The sequence below is a fragment of the Bubalus bubalis genome, chromosome 23, assembly GCF_019923935.1.
Source record: "Bubalus bubalis isolate 160015118507 breed Murrah chromosome 23, NDDB_SH_1, whole genome shotgun sequence".
NCBI classification, from domain to species: Eukaryota; Metazoa; Chordata; class Mammalia; order Artiodactyla; family Bovidae; genus Bubalus; species Bubalus bubalis.
In genome coordinates, this window is record NC_059179.1 from 31,375,039 (window position 1) to 31,390,176 (window position 15,138).

Genomic DNA, 15,138 nt, shown 5'->3' on the forward strand with positions numbered 1-15,138 from the left:
CTTGTCCCCTTTATTCACCCTGTCTACAGATATCACGGCTGCAAAAAGTATCCAATTTGCCAGGGATTTCTATCTCCCTAAAGTCCTCAGGGAAAACATTAGTGAAACATCTCTCTGCCTCTGTTTGTCTCTGTGACCTCGAGCAAGTTACTTAACCTCTCTGAGCCTCAGTGTCCCCATCTGTAAAAAGAAGACGATAACAGCCCCTGCCTCCAAGGGATTTTGTGAGGATAAAGGAAGTGATGTGTGTGAAATGCATCTGGCATCATTAGTTGTTCTCAATAATGTTCTTTTTCTCCTGGTGTGCCTTCTGTCACTGTTCACTATTGATTTGGTTTGTTCTGTGCTTCCTTTGCTAAGGCTGGAAAAGAGGAACAGGATAGCATGGAAGAGAGTCCCCAGTCAGTGGGCAGACAAGAGAAGGAAACAGAGTCCTCCGATACAGAAAACAGAAGGGCAAGGAAGGTAACGTTTGTGCCAGATGCTGGCAGTGTAGCCACATGGGCACAACGGCTCTGGGGCACCAAGTCACAGGCCTCCCCAAGTCATAGGCCTTCCCGTGCTGCCTGGGGGTGACCTGCTTGCTGCATGGCATGTGTCTGAGACCCCAGAAGTAGGTCCATGAATGAAGCCAGCACTTTCTGGAGTAATGGCTTCACCTGGGATCTTTGCACAGTCTTTATTGAAGAGATCTTTACCACCTGCCTGGGCTGTGTCTCCATCTTCAGTAACTTGGCTGTGCTCATAAGAGAAAGCATGTGCCCACAAAAGACTCCAGGCTACAGAGCCAGACTCCCAAAATAGGCAGGTCCTGGGGAGGGGCTGCAGGCAGAAGGGGGCTTTGGGTACTCAGGCTGGGGCCTTGACCTCAGTAGGCCCTGACGCTGGGATTAACCAAACATCTCCTGTGCTTGTAAAGATTATTTTACTTAATTAAAATGAAAAACCCAGTTACAGGGCTGGGGCTGCCACAGCAAAAAGAAATGTCCTTGGAGCGTGGCCAGCTTCATGCCTTTCCAGTCAGAAGAGGCAGGGAGATGAGTATTGCTGGCTGGAAGCTGATCTCCTAAATCTGGCTGCCGGGCCCCTGGGCCACTGGGGACGTGAGGGGAAAGTCTCGGGAGGAGCCAAGTGTGAACTGTGGCTATGGAGGGTTGTACCCTTGCTGGGAGAGGGTGTTTGGGGGGACCTTGTAAGGGCTTCGCTGCAGTTACATTTAGTGATGCCCTGCAAGCAAGGTGATGTGTTTAGAGCTTATAACTTATTCATTCAAAAACTATCTCAAAACTTAAAAAAATAAAGTTTTTAGAAATTAATCATAAAAAGATGAGCAGAGATTATCATCTATTAATAGGAAGTATGTGGAGCTTCTCTGGTGGCTCAGATGTTAAAGAATCTGTCTGCAATGCAGGAGACCCAGGGTTTGATCCCTGGGTCAGAAAGATCCTTTGGAGAAGGGAACGGCTACCCACTCCAGTATTACTGCCTGGAGAATCCCATCGGCTATAGTTCATGGGGTTGCAAAGAGTCAGACACAACTGAGTGGCTAAGCACCACTATGGAGTGCTTCACGATAGGAAGTAGGCTAAATAACTTTGACTGGAATCCTACATGGGCGTTAACAGTTATGGTAGAGATGTAGATTCTATGATATAGAAGCACCTCTAAGCCATAATACCAAATAAAAATGTAAGCTACCCACAGCTGAAAACAAAACAAACAAAATACCCCAATCTTTTTATTGAACACCTGTTAATGTACCAGGAGTTGAGATCCTTTGTGCCACTTGGTGGGTTAAGCATTAAGGGCTTACTCCAACTCCTGTGCTATTTTGAGGCCCATCCTAGGGATGAATCAGTGATGAGAGATTGAATGGTTCACAGCTCCTAATTACCCAGGTAGCAGTAAGATTGCACAGCATCTTTCCGGTTTGAGGGGCCCTGTGGTCAATATTTGCACCCTCTTCTGGTTAAATACTAAGAACCAAGCCTCAGCCACCCTCTGACCTCCATCTGCATTTTTATTCAGGAGCAAGATTCGGAGAGTGGAAGTGAGGCTGAGGGTGAGAGCTGGTACCCCACGAACATGGAGGAGCTGGTGACAGTGGATGAGGTAGGGGAGGAAGAAGATTTTATCATGGAACCAGACATCCCAGAACTAGAAGAGATTGTGCCCATAGACCAGAAGGACAAAATCTGTGCAGAAATATGTCCCTGTGTGACGACTGCCTTAGACCTGGACTTTACCAAAGGTTTCGCCAAGGAGGGAGTCAAGACCATTGGGAATGGGGCTGCAGAAATCAGCCTCAAGTCACCCGAAGAACTGCCTTCTGCTTCAACGGGCTGTCCCAGTGACATGGACGTGGAGATGCCTGGCCTAAATCTGGATGCTGAGCGGAAGCCAGCTGAATGCGAGACAGGCCTCTCCCTGGAGGGCTCAGATTGCTACGAGAAGCCCGCAAAGGGAGGAGAGAGCTCAGATGTTCGTCTGGCCCCTCCACTTCTGCAAATGTCTTCCCCCAAGCCAGCAGAGGAGAGGGCCTGGCAGCCCGGCCCGTTTCTCGATGACTGCAAGGCCAGGGGGACCCCCGAAGATGGGGCTGGTGAAGGCAGCCCCCTGGAGGAGAAAGCCGGCCCCCCCACTGAAACCGATCTCCAAAGCCAGACTTGCCAAGGAGCGTCGACCCCGGGTAACTACCTCCCTTTTTCCTCCCTTTTTCTCTGTCGGTTGGGTTGATCTGACCACTGCTTCCCTGGAGCAGTGTGTGGGCAAGTGCAGGCTGGAACCAACAGAAGTCAGGGTTCAGCCAGTGTGAGAGCTGGTGCAGGAGGCAAGCTGAAAATCCTGATTAAACTACTAGAGCTTTGAGGCAGCGGTTAGCTCTTAGCTTTTAGGTAGGGGACGTTGGGTAGAAGACCACACATTTTCTGAAAAGCAGACTCAGATGGGACATACTTCTTTGCCTTGACAGGAGCCCAGATGAACTCTGACAACTAAATTAGCAAGTGTTTGGGGTTATCAAAGGAGCTTTGGTTCCTGGGGATCAGCAAGCAGCCTCTCTTGCCTGCGCCACAGAGGACCACCCAGGCCATTACTTCTGTGAGGCCTGAGTGAGGGGGCAGAGCTTCAGAGGGCAAGAAAGGAGAGAAAGGAATGGGCAGAGGGCAGAACGATGGGCTCATGAAGGGGCCTGGCTGGTTTCCCTTCTCACCACCTCAGACCCACTTTTCTCCAGGGTCTGATGGTGAAACCAGACTTGTCTCGGGATCTCCTCCACCTCCATTGGAGGTGATATTGTGTCTGTGCCTGGCACTATGACATCATGAAGACAGAGTTTAAAATAGGCTAAGCCCAGTCCTCTCTGCCAAGTGGAAACTAAGATCCAGCAAGAGCTGTGGGAGGAGGGGGGAGGTGTGGCCCTCCGTGTTCTCCCAATGAAAATAGCTAGAAATTCATTTTGCAGAAAGCCTGTGGCATTCCAGAGTTTGAAGGAAGTGGGTATAAGAGTCCAGGGCAGAAAATAGAGAGGAAGGGCTTAAAAATAAATATTTCAACTCAGTGCTCTGTGGTTGGCACAAACTGGTTGGTGAGTGGGTGGTCTGGGCTTCCCTCCATGTCAAGCTGACCTGCGCTCTCTTTCACCTGTGTGGATCTGAGCCTCCATGGAAACTCTGCTGTGAGCTGCCTTGTTGCTAGAGCAATGCTGAGGCCTGGGCTGTGTCTAGAGAAGGCAAGAATAAAGGAGGAGCGAGTGCCGTTCACCTTGCTCGGATTGAACCTCCTCTGTGTTGTAGTATAGGTCTTGACATGCACTGATGTTCATGGCTCATTAGCTTCCCCAGTGTTTAGAGTTCATTTTTAATAGCACTGCTCTATAGGCTTGGGGTGAGAATGGCATTGCCTCTTCTGCCCGCCTCCGTGCTCCTGTGGATGTCAGCACAATTTTTGCACTTCAGTGATTCTTCTGCCTGCAGAAATGGAGTGATACTGAATCGGGGGCACGGGGGTGGATCATTCCAGCCGAAGGCATCAGAGGCCCACCCCCACAGAGCCAGTGCAAAGATTCGCCAAGTTTTCTTGTGTGTGGCGTTCTTTTGGCAGCCGTAAAAGCTCTTTATTCTAGCACTTTGGTTCTAATTAGCAGCCCTGGCCCTAGTCTCATGTTATTAAGCAGCCCCAGGACCATTTCTCATTACACAGTGCAAGGAACAGAATTTCAGGGATTCTTGGAGGCAGGTTGTGTTTCATTGGTATTCTGTCCCGGCTCATGTTTTGCAGAAAACTCCAGGTACTCAGAAATGAAATCTCTGGACGTGAGGTCACTGGAAGACGCTGAAGTGGAGCTGAAACAGCCCCTTTCTTTGCCTTCCTGGGAACCAGAGGATGTGTTCAGTGAACTTAGCATTCCTCTAGGTGGGTGAGATACTCAGTCCTTCCTGAGAATTCAGTTCCGGGGGACGATAGTTCTGTAATAATGTCTGAGAGCTTGAGAAGGCTGTTCGTCATTTCGTTGTAGTATTAATGTCTGATGCAGTCACCCAGATTAACCTGCAGCTTCAAAGTTTCTTGCAATTTCAGTCTCCCATAGTAGACCAAGATAGCTCATGGGGCCAGACTTTGAACGGCCCTGCCCTAGGAGCCAGAGCAAAGAGACTTGTTTTTCCTGTCAGGAAATGTTTTATTCCTAACCGCACAGCCCTTATTCAGCCCGGGTAGTGGCGGCCCACCAGCCGCCATAGAGTCAACAGAAATGCCCTCCTGGCCCCAGCACTTCTCCAAACAACGCTGCTTTTTTTTTTTTTTTTTGCTCTTTGAGGGACTAGCTTCTCTGAGGCAGTGATACTGAATAGACTGTGTTTAGGGGACTTCCCAGGTGGCTCAGAGGTAAAAGAATCTACCAGCCAATGCAGGAAACGCAGGAGACGTGGGTTCAGTCTCTAGATCAGGAAGATCCCCTGGAGGAGGAAATGGCAACCCGCTCTAGTATTCTTGACAGAAAAATCCCATGGATAGTCCATGGGGTTGTAAAGAGTTGGACATGACTGAGCAACTGAGAACACACTCTGTAGTTGATAGAGGGTCCCTGGGTCCCTGTCCTTCCCATGTTGGTGACTGCATGTCCTCAGACAAGTCATAACCAGGAATTTTTTTTTCCAGTTACAGCAGGTCCTTCAGCTTCCCTGGGAGCTCAGCTGGTAAAAATCCACCTACAACGCAGGAGACCCCTGTTCAATTCCTAGGTTGGGAAGTTCTCCTGGAGAAGGGACAGGCTACCCACTCCAGTATTTATGAACTTGTGGCTCAGCTGGTAAAGAATCCACCTGCAATGTGGGAGACTTGGGTTCAATCCCTGGGTTGGGAAGATCCCCTGGAGAAGGGATAGGCTACCCACTTGAGTATTTATGAGCTTCCCTGGTAGCTCAGACGGTAAAGAATTTGCCTGCGATGCAGGAGACCTGGGTTTGATCCCTGGGTTAAGAAGATCCCCTGGAGGAAGGCATGGCAACCCACTCCAGTTTTCTTACCTGGAGAGTCCCCATGGACAGAGGAGCATGGCGCTATAGCCCATGACACGACTAATCACAGCATGGCAGGTCCTTCATTAACAAGTCGATGAGCCCCAAGGGAGCTAGTCAGCATGGAGGCTCACACTTTCAATCAAGTTTTCTTTTTCCCTTTTCATCTGCTCTATAAAAATCCCTTATTTTTTTTTTTTTTCTGTCTTCCAGTGTGCCATTTAGTTAGATGCAAAGAGCAAACTTCCTTTTTTTTTTTTAAAAAAAAAAAAGAAGAAGAAGAAGGAGTTTGCTACATAGCATCCAGCATGCCCCAGGACAAAAATTAAAAAAAAAAAAGGAAATATGTACTGACCTTAGAATGAACTAAGATGATTGCAAGAAGGCCCTGGGTTCTGGAAAATAGTTGCAAAGGCTGCCTTTCAGGAAAAAGGTGCCAGACAGCCAGCAGCCCTTCCTGGATAATGTGGCACTACGTGAGGCACTCGGGGCAGGGGCACTGAGAAATGGAACACAAGTCTCTTGGCATCCAGGAGCTTGGAATCTGTATGACAGACACAGGCAGAAATTAAGAATAAATTCTGCTGCTTTATAATTCATGTCTTATTTTTATTATAAAAAGTGTGAACGATTATTATAACAAATTTATAACCCATATAAAGTAAACATTAAATGTTGTTTCTCTTCTCTCCAGTCTCTCCCTGTCTCCGAAGGTGACAGGGAGTCATACCCATGGATAGTTTTTCTCCCACAAAAACAGGACCAAACTATATACACAATGTTATGCAGTTTGCTTTTATACCTTAACAGTGAATCTTAGAGCTCTCTTCACATCAAATGCATTCTTCTTAACTACTGCAAATATTTTTTCTTAAAAGCTGTACCATACATTACCGATCCATCTCTCTACTGGTGAACATTCAGAATGTCTTTAATTTTTTTTTCCATTAAAAATTAGATTGACAACAATTCTAGGTAGAATATGATTTCCATCATAGTTTAGCACTGATCAATAACCAAACATTTCACATATTTCTACAGAATATATTCTTACATTCTAAAAGTATTATATATTTGGTTTAAAAATAAAATAAAATTAAAAAAAAAAAAAAAGAAAAAAAAAATAAAAGTATTATATATTTGAATGGCACTGCCCTGGGAGCCAGAGCAGAGAGACTTTTCTTATCAGGAAATGTTTTTCCTGTCAGGTATATACTATTTCACAAACTTATTCCTGTTTTCCCATCTTTAAAGTCAATAATGCCTTTCTCTTACGTATTTACTTCTAAGGATTGTAATATAAAATTAAGTAAGATATCCAATGTTAGAAATGTTAAGCAGCCAAGAATAAAAGAACAATATGTGAGAAAGTACAAAGTAACATTATTTATCAAAAATTAAAATTATTAATTTAAATGCTATACAAGTTAGACTTTTATTTTTTTCATTTACCATTGAACTCGCAAAACACCTGTGGGGTTGGTAATATTTTCAGCCCTATTTTACAGGTAAGAAATGAGATGCTGGTGGTTTAGTCGCTACGTCGTGTCTGACTCTTGCGCCCCCACGGACTGCAGCCCGCCAGGCCCCTCTGTCCGTGGGATTTCCCAGGCAAGAATACTGGAGTGGGTTGCCATTTTCTCCTCCAGGGGATCTTCCCGACCGAGGGATCGAACCCATGTCTCCTGTATTTTAGGCAGTTTCTTTACCACTGAGCCACCAGGGATCTAGGATGAGCCGCAGGTTACAGAGCTAATGAACAGCCTTTGACTCCTGGCACCGTGCTCTTGCTGCCTGGGCACCTGCCACCTTCCGCACGTGCTGCCACCTTTGTGTGTGAACCGGTTTCTGCTGGACACGCTAGCCCAGGGGAGAGGGGGGTGTCCATGTATCTTTGCATTTCACATTTTCATAATTACCACTAAATCGCTATCCATAAAGATTATACCAGTGTTCTTGAGAGTACGGTTTCTCCACATCCTTGCCAGCTTTGGATCTTAGCAGTTTTTAATCTTTACCAACCAGTTGGAGGAAAATGGTAGCTCATTTTATTTTTTAAAACAGCTCTATTGAGGTATAACTGAGGTTAATGAAGTACACATAAAACCTGAATTTTGACACATATACACCTGTGAGCCTTCACTGCAAGCAAGACAGTGAACATACTCATCGCCCCTGGATTTCCTGATACTCCTTTGTTACCCCTCCCTCCCAACCCCAGTCCCCAGGTAACCACTGCCCTCCTTCGTGTCACAAAATGTTAGTTTGCATTCTAGAATTTTCTAGAAAGGGAATCATACAGTATGTGCTCTTGTTGCCTGGTGTGTCTCACTCAATAGTTACTCTGAGATTCATCCCAGTTGTTGGGTGTATGGATGATTGGTTTCTGTCTGTCGGTGAGAGGTGCACTGTGGTTATGGTGGATCACATTTTGTTTACATTCAGCTGTTGATGAGCATTTGGGTTTTTCTGGTTTGGGGCTATTACAGACTGTACTTTTACGCTTGATGATAGTCTCTGATTGGCTTTGAGACCTATTGTTTCTTTAATCTCAGTGGGGGTGAGGGGCATATGATACTGTTTTCTGCATTTGCCAGGTAAGGAAACTGAAGCCCAGAGACTTATTACCAGAGTTGTTTTTGATTTTTAGTTGCTAACTCGTGTCCGATTCTTTCCGTGACCCCATGGACTATGGCCCGCCAGGCTCCCCTGTCCATGGGATTTCCCAGGCAAGAATTTTGAAGTGGGTTGCCATTTCCTTCTCCAGGGGATCTTCCCGACCCAGGGATCTAACCTGAGTCTCCTGCATTGGCAGGTGGGTTCTTTACCACTGAACCACCAAGGAAGCCCCTTATTGCCTGAAAGCACACAGTAAACTCAGGTCAGAACTGAGGGAATCCTAATTGGAGACCAGGCTGCCTTGCCATTCAGGCAGCACAGTGGAAGGAAAGGCAATTTTGGTTCAGTGGTTAAGAGCACAGAGTGTGGAATCTGACTCCCTGGGTTCAAATCCCAGCTTGGCTGGGGGACAAAGAGCTGCTGATTTAACCTGTCTCCCTGGTTTTCTTCACCTATAAATCCAGGATGTAGTAGTCACCTACCATGCAGGGTTATTTTGAGGATTAGATGAATGAGTACATGTAAGGTCTCAGTCTCTTTCAGTAGGAGGTACTTATTATGAATTGTCTATTGTTATTATTTGTTTCTCTCCCTCTCTCTCAAAGTCACTCAGTCACGTCTGACTTTGCGACGTCATGGACTGTAGCCCACCAGGCTCCTCTGTCCATGGGATTCTCCAGGCAAGAGTACTGGAGTGGTTAGCCATTCCCTTCTCCAGGGGATCTTCCTGACCCAGGGATTGAACCCAGGTATCCTGCATTGCAGGCAGATTCTTTATTGTCTGAGCCACCAGGGAAACCATTATTCATTTATGGAATAGTTTTTGAGACCTACTCTGCTTTCTCTCACTGGGGCTGCATAACCCTTCACCCTCCATGGTTTATCACTACCGCAGAGAGACTTTTTAGGGAGTGGGGACAACTCAGGCTTGGTCCCTGTGGCGCACAGGGAGGGAGAAGAAGGAGGAGGTGAGGCCAAGTCCTCCTGCTTCGGGGCTGGGCTGGGCACGGGGGTAAGGAAGGGCAGCTCCGTGGTTTCAAGCCAGCTCTGGGTGACCCCAGCCAGCGTGAGCCTGCCAAGGCCTGAGCTCTTCCCAGAACCAAAGGGAAGCCTACAAAACGCAAGCTCTTCCTCTCCACCCATCACAGGCTGTGCTGGGATGACAGGGCTGTAATTACCCGTGGCAGGAGCTATTATTAGAAGGCAGATGTTACTTTAATTACGGTACTTAATAGAGGCTGAAAAATGGGAGGACCAGGTTGCTACAGAACTCTCTGGGTCTGGGGCTGTGTTTTCTTCACTCTGTGCTTCCCCGGGCCCTCATGTTCCAGAGGTGTCCTGAGGTGGTGTTGGCATTCTAAGTGCCTGGGCAACTCCTGGTTACTCAAGGGTGAGTTCCCAGGCGTTTGGGGATCTTGCCCCAGCTTCTCCCTCCTCAACACTGTCTCTGACCACCTGGTACTGCCTGAGTAGCCCTGGAGGCCGGCAGGGTCCCGGAAGAGAGCTGCTGCCCAGCCATGGAGCCTGGATTCTCCAGGCAGCTCTGGTGAAAGGCTGGAGGGCCAGAAGGCTTCTGTGGAGAAAAGCCTCACACATGTCTGCTATTGTTTTTTGATAAACGGTTTAATAAAGAACTAATGCTTGTTGAGCCCTAGGCAAAATGACATGTGCTTTGCCCATTACACCATTTACTGTATTATTATTCCTGTTTCACAGACAAGGAAACTGATCTCAGAGAGGTTAGCACACATACCTGAGGTCGCACAGTGTGAGTCAAAGAGCTAGGTCTGACTCCAAATTTCCATTTTCTCTCCAGTATACTGTGGCTTCCAACTTCTTTTTTTGGCAGTAGAAGCCTTTGTTCAAGTGAAATCGCACCCCAAACACTACAGATGGTAGCCGTGCCCGCTGCTGGGGCTGGATGGGCCACAGATGCCAGCTCGGGTCTGTTTCATGTTCTGTGCTGGCTTCTGAGGCAGCTGCACCCCTTTGGGGGCACCCAGGACAGGGATTTGAAGGCCTCTTGGGAAACATGACGGATTCTGAAGGCCTGGTGGGATCTGCACAGAAAACCCAAGGCTTCTTTCTTGCTTTTACCCAGTTGGCCGTCCCTACAAGGTCTGGACTCAGGGAGAGGCTCTGATCCCCTGCCTGTGTCTGCTCCCGTGGCCTCGGGGTGGGGGGTGGGGGTGCTTCCCCTTTTCTGGTTGCTCTTTTGTCCAGTGGGGGCCTCTGCTCCCTGCGGAGCAGCGGCAAAAGGGAGAAGTATTTTGCAGGCACAGAGGAGGAAGGTGCGCCTCGCTTAAAGCTCTGTTTGCCAGCAGCAGCCAGGAGCCAGGGCCTGGGGGAGGTGGAGGGGCGGGACGGCCACCCACAAAGCCAGCACGTTCACATCCTTTGCAGTGAGGTTGGGAGGACGCTCGGCCTCCCCCAGGGCAACTGGGCCCCTCACCCAAGGACCTCACTGGAGATTGCTGAGGGCACGGCAGGCAGGCTTGCTACGTGGCAGTTAGAACCGGCCAGCCAGTCCACTCCCCCCCACCAACACACACACACAGAGGATCCATCGTCAAGGCAGGGCGCAGGCAGGCCTCCCAGGCTCCCTCCTTCCTCCAGGCCCATGCTTCCAGGCTGATAAGTGGCTTTTGTGAAATGAGGCGGGAGGAGGGGCGGGGTGAGTGTTGGGGGGAAGGTTGTAATTAGAAGTCTAAACTGCTCCTCTATGACAGGGTCTCCTGTGCATTTAGCTCTGTCTCTAGAGGCAGGAGAAGGAAAGTGGAGGAAGGCCTGGGCTTGTGGTCACACGCAGGGCCTTGGCGGAGACCTGGCCTGTCCCCCTTTCTGTAAGAGGCTGCCCTGGCCTCGTGTGTGGCTCCCAGCCCCACTTTCCCTGACACCCAGGGGGCCAGCTCTCTGACCATCCCTCCATCCACAGCAGAACTCACCATATGGGCAGCAGCAAAGCACAGCTGAGGGGTCAGCACACAGGGAGCGGCCTCAGCCTGAAAGCTCCCGGGAGTGGCGCGTTTGTGTGTCCTGATCTCCGCAGTTCTCTGCCCTGCTTTTTAGCTGGTGCCTCAATCAGAAGGCCCAGGAGGGATTCAGCCAGCTCTCCCCAGGCTACACAGATTCTTAGCCTCTGATCTTAGCCCCTTCTCAGACCTGGGCTCTTTCCACTCTGCTGTGTCCTCAAGAGGAGAACTGTGACCCCAAAACAGCATGGTGTAGGCTGGAGCAGCCACCGTCCCCCTTCAAAGATGAATCCTCTGGGCTGTGACGCAGTCATTTCTCTGGCTGTTGGGCCACTGTTTCCTTTCCTCAGAATCAAAAGAGCTCCCCAAATCCTGGAACTTCTATTTAACGCATCATAAATAAAATGCTACTAACGAATGGCTAAGATTTAAGACTGGAGAAAGACGGAAAAAGGTTTTTGATAGATCATCACATGAAAAAGGGAGGAAACAGAATTACACTTAGGGTGTCATTAAAAATGTCCTCTTCCACCCCACAAAGGGCTCTCTATATAGATAGTGTGGAAGAAAGTATTTTGATTGGAATGACTCCGAGTGATTTTTCCTCACTTTTATCTTTAAAAAATTCTTTTTAGTGAACATAATTGTAAAATAAGCAAACAAAAATGAGTGTTCTTCCAGAGTCTTGGCCACAGCAGCTGCAGAGAGACGTACAGTGTGGAGAAAGGAAATCTACCCAGGGAAATGTAAGAAACCTCCTTACTCCTCCGTTCCCAGGAAGCAGACCGATGTTAGTAGAGCCTGAACCTACTTCTGGAAGGCGGTTGCAAAGCATGTGATTTCCCAGCACTCCATCACACTTCATCACACTGCCTGTGAATGAAGCTGATGCTGTTTCCTTCGTGCCAGTTTTATAAATGAGGACAATGAGGCTTGGAGAAGTTGGGTAACCCGCCCAAGCCAATAGCAAGCCAGGGCTAGATCGTGTTGCTCCTATTTCACCCTGACTGCTGTCTGGACCCCAGGGGCCTCCCTCCACCTTCCTAAACTGCCTACCTGTCCATCCCCCATCCTTCCGCAGGGGTGGAGTTCGTGGTGCCCAGGACCGGCTTTTATTGCAAGCTGTGTGGGCTGTTCTACACGAGCGAAGAGATGGCCAAGATGGGCCACTGTCGCAGCGCCGTGCATTACCGGAACTTACAGGTAACTGCTGTCTTCCTTGCCTAGTGCCCAGGAGGCGCAGTCCCTGGGCTAGGTTTCTGTGAGGTTATATCTCCTTCCATCACATGGAAAATTCATTCTGTGGTCTGCATCCTGATTCCACCAGACTTCTCCACATGGTGGCTGCCTTCCTTATGCTCTCAGAGCATCTGTCTCCACTTTAATACAAAACATTCTATTTGGGTTGGATATTTTTGGCAACGGCCTCTCCCTCCAGACTGAATGACTTGTTAGTGTTCACCTAGCCCATGGTTGGAGCTGATCCCTTTTCACAAGACCTGGATATTTCAGATACAGATATTTCTTGTGTTTTTCTCTTCTCCTGTGCTAGTATCCATGTTTGGCTAGAATAAAAGTCACTGTTATGTTCCATTGAAATGTCTGTTCATACTGAAGCTGTATCAAAGACAGAGCGTCTGGGACCAGACACTGGGGATACAACAACAAAAAAAGCAGATAATAACCCCTGCCCTCATGGACCTTCCATTCTAGAGTAGTAGATTCTTTGTATATTAACTGTGACATATACAAAATATTCTATATTACCATATTTCATCCAATCTAAGGTGCCATCAGTTGTAAGATACAACACTAGTTTTTGATACCAAGAAGAAAAAAAATGTTACAGATTAAACAGTGAGACTCCATCAACTGGAAAATACATCTCAATTTCAGAACTGTTCATACGTGGGGAAAAAACGCTTCTTAAATCAATGAGATATAGCAACATATCCTATAAAAATACCTAAATAATATATAGCATATTAGAATGTGATTTTCATATGACTTCTGGTATAAGCTGGGGATTAGTAATATAATAGAAATCATAGTAGATAGATGCTTGGGATAAGTGTATCAAAGTACCTTCTGTTCTAACTGCAAGGAATTTAGACTACTTTTTTGAGGCATAAGGCCTTGGCTCTGGAAGACCCTTGTAGTAGTGAGTGAGTGAAATCTCTCAGTCATGTCTGACTCTTTGTGACCCCGTGGACTATAGCCTATCAGGCTCCTCTGTCCATGGGATTCTCCAGGCAAGAATACTGGAGTGGGTTTCCATTTCCTTCTCCAGGGGATCTTCCCAACCCAGGGATCGAACCCAGGCCTCCCGCACTGCAGGCAGACGCTTTAATTCCAGAGCAGATAGTACTGTTCAGTTTAATTGTTAAAGAGTGCCTGCTCTGGTGGTTCTTAGCCAGGGATGTGAACCAAAGTCCTGTACGCAGTGTTTCAGAAGGATTTATACTACGTAGGCCAAGGGCTCAGCAGAATTTGGGAGAGACCCAGGAACATGTAATTTGAGAAAATTCTCCAAATGATTTGAATGTGTACCCCTAGTTAAGAAAACTCAGATACAGGCCAAGTCTCTTATTTTATAATTGAGGAAACTGAGGCCCAAAGAAACCAAGGATTTATCTAAACCTTGGATTAGTCCAACTCTTGGATTTGTCCAAGGCCATCAAGATGGTGAGTTACCAGGGCTGGAACCAGATTGCCTGATTCTTAATCACTTTGCTGCTTTCACTCGACTAAGCTGGTCTTGTGAACTGAGACTCATGTCATAGCCTGGGTCACCATCTGCAAGGAACTGTTACTAGCTGTGCCCAAACTCAGGTCATTTAAGCCTCTTGATTTCCCTCCGGAAAGCAGCTGTTGTATGACCGAGAAAGTCATGGGGCCCGGGGCCCAGGTCCTGGCCTCTCCAGGGGGTAGGCAGTGACTTGGCCAGGCCAAGGGTTCAGCTTGGGCTACACAGAGCCAGCTGGCGGCAGCTGTCTAACCCTGAAGACATCATCACCACCCACCCACAACAAGAGGAAAGCTCTAGAATGGAAGAGCTGAACAGGGTCTTGAAGATCATCTGGTCCTGATTTTCCCAAACCTTGGTCTTCAGCTGGAATCTTTTTAAAATGTGGCTTCCTGGACCTACCCTATATTTGCTTATTCATTGTCTCTAGCGTGGGGCCTGAGAATCTGCATTTTAAAGTCTTTCCAGCAGATTATGATACCCCAACATGAGAACCTTCTCATCCTGTCTTCTCAGCTGGACTGCATAACCCTCAAGGAGACACACAGCTCAAGGTCACCCAGGAAGGTTGGAAGAATGCAGACTCCCAGGTCCTTGAATTCTAAACCCTGTGCTTTTTGCAGGGCAACAGACTTCACTGTGTTTTGGGCCTCTGGGCCAAGCCCCCGGGCATACTCGCCTCCCTGTAGCAGGCCACAGCCGCTCCTGTGGTCCCAGGCCTGTCAGGCCCAGACACTGGCTAAGTCCCTTAGGCCCGCCAACTGCAGTTCGGCTTTCCCTGGTGCACCTGTCAGGGAGCTGGGAGCCTCAATCACAGGTGTCCCAGATAGGGTTTCTGCCAGTGGCCTCGACAGACTGTCTCTGTTCACACAGACGCACCCATCCCACCCCCACTCCATGTTACATGTGCGAAAAGGGAAGAATTCAGACGGGAGTGGCCAGTGCTGGCTAACACCTCAGTCAGGCAGCTTGTAAATCTAGCACCCCGGGAGGCTGTGAGGCGGGGGCAGGGGTTGTTCCTGGGGGTAAGGTGGTAGGAATCTTCATTTTCTGTCTGCAGTCCCACTGTTCTCTCGTGCTCTGAGAGAAGCCACAGCAGGTGGTCAAAATAGCAGGTGGTGAAGGTGCTGGGTGGGAAAACTAGACATTTGCTTAGCCCCAGGTCCGATACTCGATACACCCACCCACTTGCCTTCCCTGAGACGAGGTGAAGGAGCAACCTAGTCCTCCATCAGCAGCCTGATCCCCTGGAATCCACGGTCTGCCTCTCTCCGTCAGTCTCACC

General features: G+C 48.3%; 1 protein-coding gene across 4 annotated transcripts in view; it reads left to right on the forward strand.

Moving 5' to 3' along the window:
• Positions 1-15,138, forward strand: part of RBM20 (RNA binding motif protein 20) — a 194,236-nt gene that overhangs the window by 174,870 nt on the left and 4,228 nt on the right. For 3 of the 4 annotated variants that reach the window (XM_025274303.3, XM_044935334.2, XM_044935335.2), the window contains exons 10-13: positions 361-465; positions 2,029-2,689; positions 4,279-4,413; positions 12,189-12,310. In XM_025274303.3, the coding sequence (XP_025130088.3) occupies positions 361-465; positions 2,029-2,689; positions 4,279-4,413; positions 12,189-12,310 (1,023 nt within the window). The remainder of the gene's footprint in view (positions 1-360; positions 466-2,028; positions 2,690-4,278; positions 4,414-12,188; positions 12,311-15,138) is intronic. The other variant, XM_044935333.2, reaches the window with a different exon arrangement.